Source organism: Haemaphysalis longicornis, unplaced genomic scaffold, assembly GCF_048455015.1.
Source record: "Haemaphysalis longicornis isolate Haplotype H1 unplaced genomic scaffold, Haemaphysalis longicornis Haplotype H1 scaffold_10, whole genome shotgun sequence".
In the NCBI taxonomy this organism is placed as follows: domain Eukaryota; kingdom Metazoa; phylum Arthropoda; class Arachnida; order Ixodida; family Ixodidae; genus Haemaphysalis; species Haemaphysalis longicornis.
This window is the reverse complement of record NW_027526204.1, coordinates 25314068-25326131: the sequence shown is the minus strand read 5'-3', so window position 1 is coordinate 25326131 and position 12064 is coordinate 25314068. Positions and strand designations below refer to the sequence as shown.

The 12064-nt window shown below is 46.6% G+C and overlaps 1 protein-coding gene across 1 annotated transcript; it reads left to right on the top strand.

The window, feature by feature from the left end:
* Positions 1–718: 718 nt before the first annotated feature.
* On the top strand, positions 719–10836 carry LOC144159766 (uncharacterized). The gene is made up of 2 exons (XM_077691458.1): positions 719–737; positions 9779–10836. The coding sequence occupies exons 1-2, from the start codon at positions 719–721 to the stop codon at positions 10696–10698; spliced, it is 939 nt and encodes a 312-aa protein (XP_077547584.1). The 3' UTR covers positions 10699–10836.
* The last annotated feature ends 1228 nt before the right edge of the window (positions 10837–12064 follow it).

Below are 12064 nucleotides of genomic sequence, written 5' to 3'. Positions count from 1 at the left end.
TAACGCCGTTTCCCTACTCCCGCTGATAACGTAAGAGCTTGCGCTCCTTCCCGCCTAAACTTGTGTTGTTTATAATGGTTCACCTCTGGAATGTTACGTGGTGTTCTGGTTTCTTGCAAGGGCATACTGTGCTTCTATTTGTGTGACGCCATTTCTAGCTATCGTCGGCTGGCGCATCGCAAGCGTACTGAAACAGCTCTCCACTCCCTACCCAAGACTGTTAATTTTTTGCAGTGCGCGTTGCAGCTATTGGGCTCGCGATAGCTGCAGCGGCCGTCGCGACCGTCCGCTGCCACTATCGCAGTCCGCGTGCAGCAGTCGTGTAGCTTGGCAACAAAATCAGGCGTCGTGAAAATGCGGTATTCAAGGCTAAAATGGGGGCTAGTTGGTTTTTCATCTTTTTGAACCGCGCTTTTTAAAACAGGGCAAGGAAATACAACACAGCACTAGACGAAGCGCGAATCGTGCTTCATTCGTCCTGTGGTGCTATTTCTTTGTCCTTTTTTAAACAGCGCGGTTCAAGAAAATGCGGCATTCGCTCGCGAACGCGCCCCGACAGCGCACGCGTGTACCCGTACCGGGTGCTCGCGGAGGGCATGATTAGCGCGAGTTATGCTTTGAGAAAAGTAAGCAATCCAAGAAAATACGCAATTGCAGGATACTGTGCCATGATTAAACCAAGAACCAAGTTGGAGGGAGCGAGAGATAGCACCGGGAGATGGGGCACGCCCCGGCGAGTGAGTAGGGAACTTGCCAACGCCCTCGTCTAGCGGAATCTTTGGTACGGGGGGAGGGATGATTTCACGAGGTAAGGCGCCAGCCTTAGCTTCGGCTATTGTGTGAGACAGATTTTCAGAGAAATGCAGTTTAGTTTTTACCAGAACGAACCGAGTGCTGCTGTCCTAAAACGTGACACTAAATGGCAGTATTTGCAGCACGTTTCGTTTGCGAGCTAGTTTTAACAATCTGAAAATTTAGGTTGAATATTTTCACAGGCGCATGTGTTAAGGAGGAAGCTAGTTACTACTGTATATATTAATCAGCCTGCGTTTAACAGTGCAGGGGTGTTTTTACGTGTTACAGGCACTACCACTAATGCGAAGGGGCGGAAGCAGCAAAGGGCCCATCTCTCTCAAGCTGAAAATTTGAGGAATACTACTGTTGAACTACACATTTTCTTCAACGCCAATTGGTGCATTATTGCAAAAAAGTAATAGTTTAGGTCTACCTAAAATTTTCCGTTTTCCAAGCATCTGAAGCTGCTAAACACAGCCGAGTTGATTTGCACTGTATTAGCCTTTTTTTTCTGGGCCCAATTTTCGTGTTTTGTTTTCATGTTAAAGTTTTTCGTCAACGACAATAATTCTATTCTTCAATTGTTAGCCACGTGTCTTGTGATAAATAAGTGTGTGATGTGCATAATAGGAGCAAGCAAAGAGAGCTGGCATGTTCATCTACTTCTTTCAGGGAGGTCACGTAATTTCTTCCCTGAGAATTCGTTTATTGTGCCCATTGCCATTACGCAATTGCTATAAATATGTTCAGCGAAACTTGAACCAAATGTCACGCGAATTCATCTTAGCCGGTGAATTACACCCTTTGAAATTCATTTCTATCATGCTACGCTGTATAGCCACCATGAAATGAAATTGTATATAATACAAACAAATTCAAGTCTTAAGCAAATTTGTTTGAACTGTTTATTGACTTGAGGTAGAAATGTTTTTCCACTCTTTGCGTAGAAACTAGAAAAACGCCTTCACTTGAAATTACTGGAAATATTGTTCAGAAACTGCTTTAATGCATGCCGTTATCATTTTCGTCAGTGCTTTCTAGAAATTGCTTGCGGCGTCACTATTGTTTCGTACAAGCCCTCCCAAAGAAAATTATTCAATTCGTGCATTAAACTGTTTTATAGCTTGCGTTAAATACTTTTTTGTATAGTGGCACCTGTAAAGCAAACATTAGGCCGAACACTAACTCTTGCAACACGCATTGGCCCTAATGATTGGACATAAAGCCAAAAAACGTGCATAAAAACAGCATGAGGTCCACGCAAAGGCATTAACATGAAAATATGCTTTGCGAAGCATTGTCCAATATTCACCTTCCAGAGCTTGGCCAATTGTTGGCTTGTCACCTTAGCCAAACACCAGCCAATATGGCGGCTGAGGTAATGCCAAGGTCCTGCCAAATGGCCATTGCATATTCGCCATGCTTGGGCTTAGCAATTTCTGCTGCTTGGGAGCAGTCTGCGATTGCGGCCTCTGCCCCAAATAGATATTCCACTACATCTTTGGAATCTTTGGTGAAAAAAACCTAAAGCGTGGCAAACTGTTCGCATGTCGACGCAGTGAAACATCCCCCTCGCGAGGGGTACGATCAAATGCAGAGCATTTCCGGGGGCGCACGACGTTAAGTAGTTTGCGTTACGTTAATGTTGTTGCACTTGTGGCAACTGCTGACGAGAGAGCGCGGCGATGAGTGCGTTCCAGCCTCGCCGACACCCGCCTTTATCACGCCACGATCGCGCCACGCTCGCGCGATGCTGACGTCACGATCACGCCACAGATGTTGTTGATCCCGCGACGCGCGCGCCCCCACCTGTTGGGCGCAAACCGACCGCGGAGACAGCGCGTCATGCGAGCGGAGAGTAGGCGAGGAGGAGCGGGGAAGAGGGCGCACCTGCGAGCGATGCGGACTACTATGGACGCCTAGAACGGGTGACATCGTGAGTTAAAGAAATGCTCTGCATTTAAAAGCGAACTTTCGAAGATCAGCGGACAACAGTGTAGCCAAAACACAACCCTCTCCCCCCCTCCCAAAACCCAGTCCCACCGCTGACCCTCTCCCTCCCTGGTACGTGCGTGGAATGAATCTGTCACTGCTATTCACGATATGAGCGTTTGTAGGCTCAGTAAGTGTGCGAAGGCCTGCGTTAAATCAACTATTCCTGCACCTGACCACTACGTCGTAAACTTTCTTAGCTAGAACAGTGCCGAAAAAGCAAGACTCACCCATTGCAGCAGGACCGGTTTCGATGCAAGCAAACGGAGAACCAGCGGTTGGTGATCTTTCTCTTCGAATCAGTGGCACGAGACCCCGCCAAGCCACGCGCGCAAGAGCCGTAACATGCCGGACCCGCACATTCGGTGTGCGAATACTCTGCGGCTCAAAATAGAACATGTAAGATTTTTCAACAACGAATAGTGCTGGTTGCAAGTAAAATTTCACTAACCTAAATTTTGCTCCAATAAATGTTGTTAGTGAAAAGTCCCCGAGTTATTTTTGATGATAATGATGGGTTCCAAGACATGGGCACTTGCCTACGTAATCGGAGTAAAAGATGCAGAGCCCAGTCTATCAACCCAAGCATAAATACCTGAGTGCAATTGTGTCCTTAGGACAAAAGTGACAAAAAACAAGAGCAGAGATACGTCCAGTACGCCTCCGCACCTTTAGGAGTTCTGTATATAGCGAAAACGTTACTGTTAAATCGAACACAGTGGACAGCTCCACAGGTAGGAGGGGTTGTGAGAGCCCTCTGCAGGTTCAACTGCCCTTTAAGCGATCAGAAAAGGTTGTGCTGCGAAATATTCGCTGCCCGCGAGAAGAGAGGGAGGAAACATTTATTGTGAACATTTATGGTCTTCTTGTAGGAGCGGTTTCTCTGTCTAAGGAATACAGATGATGATTGGGTTTTTATGGCGCAAGGACGATTAAAGGCAAAGAGCGCCAAAATATTTTTTTTCCAAACCCAATTATTTTTAATGCAGAAAAACTCAATTCTTCGGGTGGTTTTTTTGTTGTAAATGGTGATTTAGTATGTTGAGTGTGCTTTATGTGGGACGCACGCCACGCAGCCTGTGGCCATGTTTATTTAACGTTCTGTATCGCGCGAAGACACATGTCACGTGGCGAGCAGGGAAGCAAAGAGCTTGGAAAAATGCGACGAGGACAAAAAGGTCCCAAAGGAGAGAAGTTTTAAAACTAAATATTTTGTTGAAAAAGGATAAATATAGGCGTTCTCAGGTGACTTCACGTGGGCCGCAAGTGAACAGCACGCAAGTAAACATAAAGCACTGACCTGCTGATAAAAAGAGGAGGTGCCGGAGGGGGATCAAGGACGCTATGAACTGGAAAATTTCGGTTATCAGAGAGTGGTATTTTCCCCAGCATGTGCTGCTTAGCTAGGAGTACTCCATTTGGGTAAGCACGATCGATGGCTGGCTCACGCATGCGTCACCAACCTTTTACTGAAGTGAATTCGTCAAGCTGCCGGTTTTGCTTGCACTGTGTAGGCTGGCTCAATGTACTACACTTTTGATCGTTTATCCGGTTAATAAGTCGGTAATTATTTTATATAGCGGGAAAGAAGAAAAACTACCATGCGCGTTCTGTGGTGACCGCACCAACTAAAGGCTGTGACGTCGGAAGGAGGTGCCACCGTGACTGGATGATGTCCAAGGTTAGCATTCAAACAAGTTTCGGTTTCGATTTTGTAAAACAACATGCTTGACATCGAACGGCAGCGTTGGATGGGCATTCTCTATATCTTAGTAATCGTCGTACCGCGCTTCTGCCATGTTATCGGATGTAATATGCCTAAGAAAGCCTCTCAGGACGGCTTGGCATCGTAGAAATCGCTAGCCGAGGACTACTCAGTGGATGAACGCCCTCCGCGTCACCGCAGACGCTCCAATGCCATGCGCTTTTCCCGCATATTCGGAGCTTGCTTCACTCATGCCTGTATCGTAAAAGCGTGTTCGCACCAGGCCAAGGGTGTGCTGATTCTGGCCTGTGCCCACTGCCCGCAAGCGGTCGGTGCTTGTGGCAACAGCACGCCAACTACAACTGGCTAGCGCGTCAGTGTAAGTCTCCGCACGTTCTGCGAACTCGCTCGTGGAGCAGTGAACGTTACGGCCCAGAAATGGGGAACTCAGGTCGGAAAACATCAGACGTAAACGAAAAAATCGACTTACAAAAAAGCATTCACCCTCGGGGATTCCAACTTACTACTTGCAAAACAAAATTCTTAGCGCCTTAGACCACTCGACCACGAGCCAGCACTGCGGAGGTTGGATATATGAGGTATATAATGTACAACCAGTTTACACATTTATTTCTTTTAGCATTTTAAGTATTTTAGGTGACTATTTGTTGTATAGGGCTTTGTGCAGTAAATGACCCACAAAGTTCCACAATATCTCACGTCTAGCAATTGCATTTCTTAGATGGAAAAGCGTTCGCAGAAGCGTGGTCGTGCTGCTGACCGCTTTGCTTGTTCACCCAGCGCAAAAAAAGTGCTTCCGGCTCTCTAGTTTTGCGCTAAACGGTAAACGTTTCAGTTTGTTTTATTTCCTAAGTTCCTATATTGACTTCGCTTATTCTTCTCCCGCCTTCAAGTGGCATTAGATTTTCCTACTATCGTAAAGTCAGCGAAGCGCCGCATATGCACTTGTGCAGCGCTTGCGTGGAGCGAACCGGACTCGGAGCTTATACAGTGTATAAACTAACAAAGTAAAGAAAGGCACATTCTTCCATTCACAAACGTGTTGTGGCTTAGTTTCAACTGAGCGAGCGAATTGAGACGACCCGTCGGCGGCCAGCGGACTAAACGCTGGGCCGACTGACACGGTCGTAAGGTCGGCGAGTCATGCAGTAGCGCAGCCAAGTGCCAGCTCATCTCCCCCTGACGTCACGCGAAAACACCACAAAAAATGGGCGAGGGTGCAGAGAGGAGGACAACATTTTCGAATTGATTTTTATACTAAATAAATTCGCGTAAACGCGGTTAGAGTGGTCGAAACATGGCCTATGGACTCTGGACTACAGTTTGCGCTAGTAATCCCGTAGTGTTTACAAATCACTTCAGTGTCCCTTTAATGTGGAAAAGTTCTCTAAGTTCTCTAACTGCTACTCTACATAGTACGTAGTGCGTGGCGTGTTTTAGTATGCACCTGTTGTGGTTATAAACCCCATTGCCCTTTACCCTGGACCAGACCTGGCCGCGCACATTATACAGCTTTTTCGGGGCCGTGCAAACTATCCCCTATTGCGCTCCAGCATTTATTATTCCATGACGCAGTTTGTGCATGTATGGTATCACCGCTTTTTTTCTTGTTTCCGTCACCACACGCTTCACGTGCCCGTGGCTTCCCTGTCTTTACCAAAAGGACACGTTTTGCGTACGCCACTCTAAATAGATATTTCGGATATCCGGATGCCGTTAACCTGTCGACCTGCTGGTTAAAGCTCTAGTGGACACTGTGCGTGCAAAACTGCGAACGAAGGCCGGATCACAGATAATTCTATAGCGTTTTTTATAACCTTACAGCGTCACAAGGAGAATCCGAGTAGCGTCTTCGCTGTCTTGCGATGATACTGCAAACTAAGGTGTTCATCTTTGAACGCGAGATTCAGGTCGAGGAACTGCAATTCCCTGTTAGTCATTAGTACAATGGGAGCCTAAGTTTTAAGCCGCGTTCTTAGAGCACCGTCAACACGTCCTCCACTCTACTGTCATAGCCATTACTGTCTAAAAACAGCAGGTAATAGTCTACGTGCGTATAGACCATTGCAGGCGTCCCTTCTAATCGGTCTCATGGCTTTCTGTCCACCCTACTCAGAAATATATAGCTCAAACAGGCACAACACAAGACCCAATACAGATGCCGGATTTTTACACGTGAAGCTCGTTGCCCACCATCACGAAAGTCGACTTGAATTAAAAGGACAACAACCCCAGAAAATATTTAACCGACGCGGTACTCTAATATCAGAAGTTTTGCTCATCATTGTGTTCTGTGATGTGTACCTTAACACTGTCCCGTACTTCATCATGTGACAAAGAACAGAGTGAGGCCACTACATCAGCACTTGCTCCAGCACCGGCACCAGGGTTATCGTACCGCAGAAAATAAACCACGGTCTGCGAATCAGGTATGACTAAAGCGCCATCAAGACGGAAGTTGAAGACTCAATTTTTGTTGCACCGTAATTATTGTTCCCCTGACTGTCGCAAATGAACACCAATATTTGAGCATCATTCGACCCCATGGCGTTATATGCCACCAGCTTCACGTCTGCCACCGTTCGCGGACGTTTTTTTTTCTGAGCAGAAAAAAAAGCCTCACCAAAAAATACTCGCTGGTAATATATTCGTCACGCCAAGTTCGGAATACGCAACGATCACCTGGTGTCCTTCTACTGACTCACTTGTGCGCAAACGTGATAGAGTACAAAAAAAAACTTTGTAACAAATACAGCACAGCTGATTCACCCACTGAACTCCTAAATAAAAGAAGAATTTCATGCCTCAAAGAGCGAGAAAAACTCGCATGGCCGGAACTGTTATGCTGATTAGTATACAAGCAGCTCTAAGTATATATCACAAATAGACACTAAAGGAACACGGCTCACGCATTCCCTAACACATCGAGAATACCAATTCCACACGATTGCTTTGAAGTTTTGTTCTTCCCACTTGCCATACGTAGTGGGAAAACGTGAATTTCTGCACAAGGCCTCGTTTAACATATAAAGGTTTTTCGTCTTTAATAGAGAATCACTCGCGCTCCTCAGTATAAATATTTTTTTTAAAGCAGCTGCTGATTAAAATTCAAGTTCTTTTTATTTCTGCATTGACGGCGCTATTTTACAGCGGCACAATTGCTCTAATGTATTGAAACTGTACGATTACTTGCCAAAATCTGTACTGTCCTCACCAAATTTTGTAAATGTTATATGTAGTACAATTCTGTTTGTTGTGTAATGTAGAAAGTGGTGTTATCTTGTCTTTCCTTCAAAAATTGCTTATGATATAGGCTATATGTAAGTACTGTAAGGTATTTGAGTAACGGGGGAAGCGAGAAGTTTACTCGGCGGTGCAACCGGCACCGATTCCAGAAGCGATGATGGTGGTGTGCGAGGGACGAGGACGAGGTAGATGTTGATGATGATGACCTTGTTATGGAGAGGATGAAATACCGGAGGTTGCCCATAATCCGTAAGGAGGTCCTAGGATCTAGTCCAGGCCCATACACACTCACAGTACAAATAAATGAAGGAGCGCCAACGCTGAAATTCCGGACAAGAATGAACATACTCTTCGGGCATACGCTCGATTTCAAAAGAAAAAGCCAATCCCATTTGATACCATTTATTTTTTATGTTATGTATTATTTATTTATTTATTTATTTATTTATTTATTTATTTATTTATTTATTTATTTATTTATTTATTTATTTATTTATTTATTTATTTGTATTGTAAGGAGACAGGACGGTTCTCTGAAGGAGGCAGCAGAGCGAACGGTTCTGGTGTTTACTTTCCAGATCGCGATTCCACAACCCAGCGACTTGTGATGATGATTATGTACAAATGATGATTTTAATGGTTATGGACAGGTGAGAGGTTGACCACACCGGAGGACGGTGGACGGGCAGGGTGTGGGGCAGTTCACAGGAGCACAAGTGAGCGCTCACAATGTACTGTACCCTCAAGGCCACGAGACATTTCCAGGGGGACTGGTTTCATACACTAATAATTAAAGCAGTAAAATAAAAAGGTTAAAAAATGGTAGCTTTGTAGTAATACAGATGTGGGTGCGCACACTGGTGGTGTGTAGAATGTTGGCGGTGTGGAAAGGCTTTGATCATAAAACTTAACCCCACGTAACCCCAAACATCAGCGAAAAGTCGAAACAGCATTTCTTTGAATGTATTTCTTAGAACCGTTGGTCATTAAGGGTAACAGAGTGGATCAGTAGGGAGGGCAAGCGTGGCAGGGGGCAGCAGAAAGTTAGATGGGCAGATGAGATGAAGTTTGCGGGGATCAATTGGTCGCAGTTAGCATATGACGGGATAATTGGAGAATAATGGCAGAGGCCTTGGCGCTGCAGTGGGCATAGATAGGCTGGTGATGATGATGATGATGACCCAACCTAGTTATATACAGCGGCATATACCCAGAGGTATACAGCGCCACGTGTGACACGTGTGGGGGCTGGGCCATGATCACACACATAATGTGAGAATGCTCTCGGACGCATCCCGGCCACTTTATTGACGACTCCCAAGAGTGGGAGACTGCAGCTGTAAGTCCCAGCCTCACCACTCAACTGATCCTAGTTGGGCTCACGTCTGAGGCTGCGGGCAGAAGGAAAGGCCTCCACACTATGGCGCAGAACAGCGCTTGAAGCAAATATCCTGAACCTGGCGTGAACTGAGAAGCCGTCTTCAGTGAATCCAATTCACTCATCGTTGACACTGCATATGTTCAGGCCATTCTTTCTCTTTCTCCATGTAATCACCTCATTTCAATGGCCCTTGATCGCCAATGTTTGTATGTAAAGTAATTCTCAATACCTCAAGTCTGCTTTCAGTACTGCTTTGTAATACCTGATCAAGTTATTGAACCGTTGTGTGGGTTTAGATAACATCAATGGCCATTTTTCCTGAGTGGAGTGTGCCCCGTGGTTGCTGTTTTTGCAACTGAAGTTACAAATTCTTCAATGCAAGTGATTATTAGCCTCGTACTTTCTGGAAAAGCAATTATCGCTGTTTGCGCATGCCTACGTTTTCTCTGGGATCAACTCACTAGTAACTTTTGTGACATTGTATCCCTAGCACATGGGGTTTTAATCTTGAGCTTGATGCGAAGGAGTCTTTAAAAATGTTCAACATGAGCTCTCGAAGGAAAACACAAGTCTGTGGATAACCTGAGGAGCTTTTATGTTTTGTACGAGTAGTTGTGCTTGCATATTTATTTGCTTAGAAACTTTTTTGGGAGGAGTGGCTGAATTGCTTGTCAATGCATTTTATCGTGTCACATTTTTTTTTCTCTGTTTTTGGTATTGCAGGAGATTGCCCAACAACCGCAAGAAGAAGCAGTTCAGGGAGAAGCTTAAGTCCGTGCGCTCGTGTGGATGCCAATATGAGGATGCCACTGTCGCCACTTATGAGCAAGTGGAGGCCGGTGACGTGTCTTGCAAGAGAGGTCTGTCCCACAATAGGGAACACGTCCATGGAAGCGAGCCCGGCCTCCCTAATTTTTATCTAAAGACTGTCAGGGAAAAACCAGAGCTAAGTGATGGGCATGTGGAAGCCCATTTCTGCAAGGTCCCTCCAAATGGGCACCTGGCCTGTGATGCGGCTGATGCTTGCGAGCAGAGCCTAAGGACGCGTGTGAGCCTCACTGTAAGTGGAGCATGCCCTAGCAGGAGGCCTTACATCTGCAGCATCTGCCACAAGATCTTTGCCACCAAGTGCAGCCTGGTCAGGCATGCTAGGCTGCACACTGGCGAGATACCCAACGTGTGCGACGTGTGCCAGAGGGGCTTCAGCCAGAAAGGGATCCTGCTCAACCACCAGCGGGTGCACACTGGGGAGCGACCCTACGCATGTGGCGTCTGCCAGAAGCGCTTTGCTCACAAGGGCGTCCTGCTAGTGCACAGCAGAGTGCACAGCGGGGAAAAGCCTTACGCGTGCACAGCGTGCAACAAAAGCTTCGCTGAAAAAGCCCACCTCATTACTCACGAAAGGCGCCACACAGGGGAGAGGCCTTACGTGTGTGACGTGTGCGAGAAAAGCTTTGTCGACAAGCGGTCCCTGTCCAGGCACGAAAGGGTGCCACTGGCGAGAGGCCCCATGTGTGTGGCGTCTGCCAGAAAAGCTTTGCGGAAAAGGGGCACCTGAACAGCCACGTGAGAGTGCACACTGGGGAGAGACCCTATGTGTGCACGGCGTGCCCCAAGAGCTTCGCTGAGAAGGGGCACCTGGTTAAGCACCAAAGAAAGCACACAGGCGAGAGGCCCTACGTGTGCAGCATCTGCAGCAGAGGCTTTGCCGATAAACAGAACATGCATAGGCATGAAAAACCGCACAGCCTCGCTTACCTGTGCCCAGCCTGTGAGAGGATGATGGACAATAAAGGAATATGCAACAGGCTTTGGTTGGTTTGGCCACAGAAAGAGGACACAACTTCATTGGGAGCAGCGATCGGAAATCGCTGTTGACAGGAATCCTTGAATGAGGGTGGGCTGGCCCAGTAAGGAGGTTTACACAGCAGTGTCCTCTGCTCTTGGGGGTGTGGAATAGCAGAGGTCGATATCCTGGAGCGAGTCTACAATTCGGATAATGCGCCTGAGTATTCATGGTGGCTGGCAGAATTAGCTTCCGGCTGAATAATGGCGTAGGGATGTTGGCTCAGGTGCATTTGGTCGAAGCAGTCAAAGAGTCATTTCCTCGTGTTTTAAGAGTTTTGTATGTGGGAGTGGGAATGTTCTCCTGCTGATGCTGAGTAATCTCTTGACATCTGGTGAGGGGTAAGCTGTGCCGTCCTCTCCAAAACCCGGTAGAGTAGCCTGTCGGTGAGCAAACGCATCATCCATGAAAACGACCACACGATTTGTACCTTTCTATTTGGGGATCAACTTGATAGCATCTGGAGTGCTAGAAGGGCCACTCATCCCAGTTAGTAAGTTCCTCTCTCCCTCTTTCATCCTTTGTGTAATTTTTTGCGCTTTACACGCCTACGATGCAATACAATTTTGCCCAGAGGTCCACCCTAATAAGTTAGGTATGCTTCGTGAAAGTCTGTGATGATTTTACAAGCGTGGTTTGGCGTAAACACAGTGCAAAGGCGTGCACCTGAAACGTTATAACATCTGACGTACGGCTGTTCATTGATGGCTGACACAGTTGCACTAAAATACATAGAATTCAGTGATAAGTGGTCATTCTCGTCAAAACTGAAAAAGTTCACACAACTTGGGACAGGAAGCCACCTCACCTTGCCAAGTAGAACCTAGGCATCACCCATCACTACAAACAGTACTAAATACCCTGCTAGCTCCTCATACTGCCTAATTGCTCTCGCAACATGATTCTTAGAATAGACTTTTTGACAGACTATATACCAGTGTAAGGCGATGCCGTTTGGGCTGTGCATGGCACCAGCGACATTTCGAGTTATGGAAACTGTGCTAGCTGGCCTAAGTGGCGCAGTCTACTTTGACAACGTTTGTTTTTAGACAAAGGTCTGACAAGCTCCTTGCCCGAG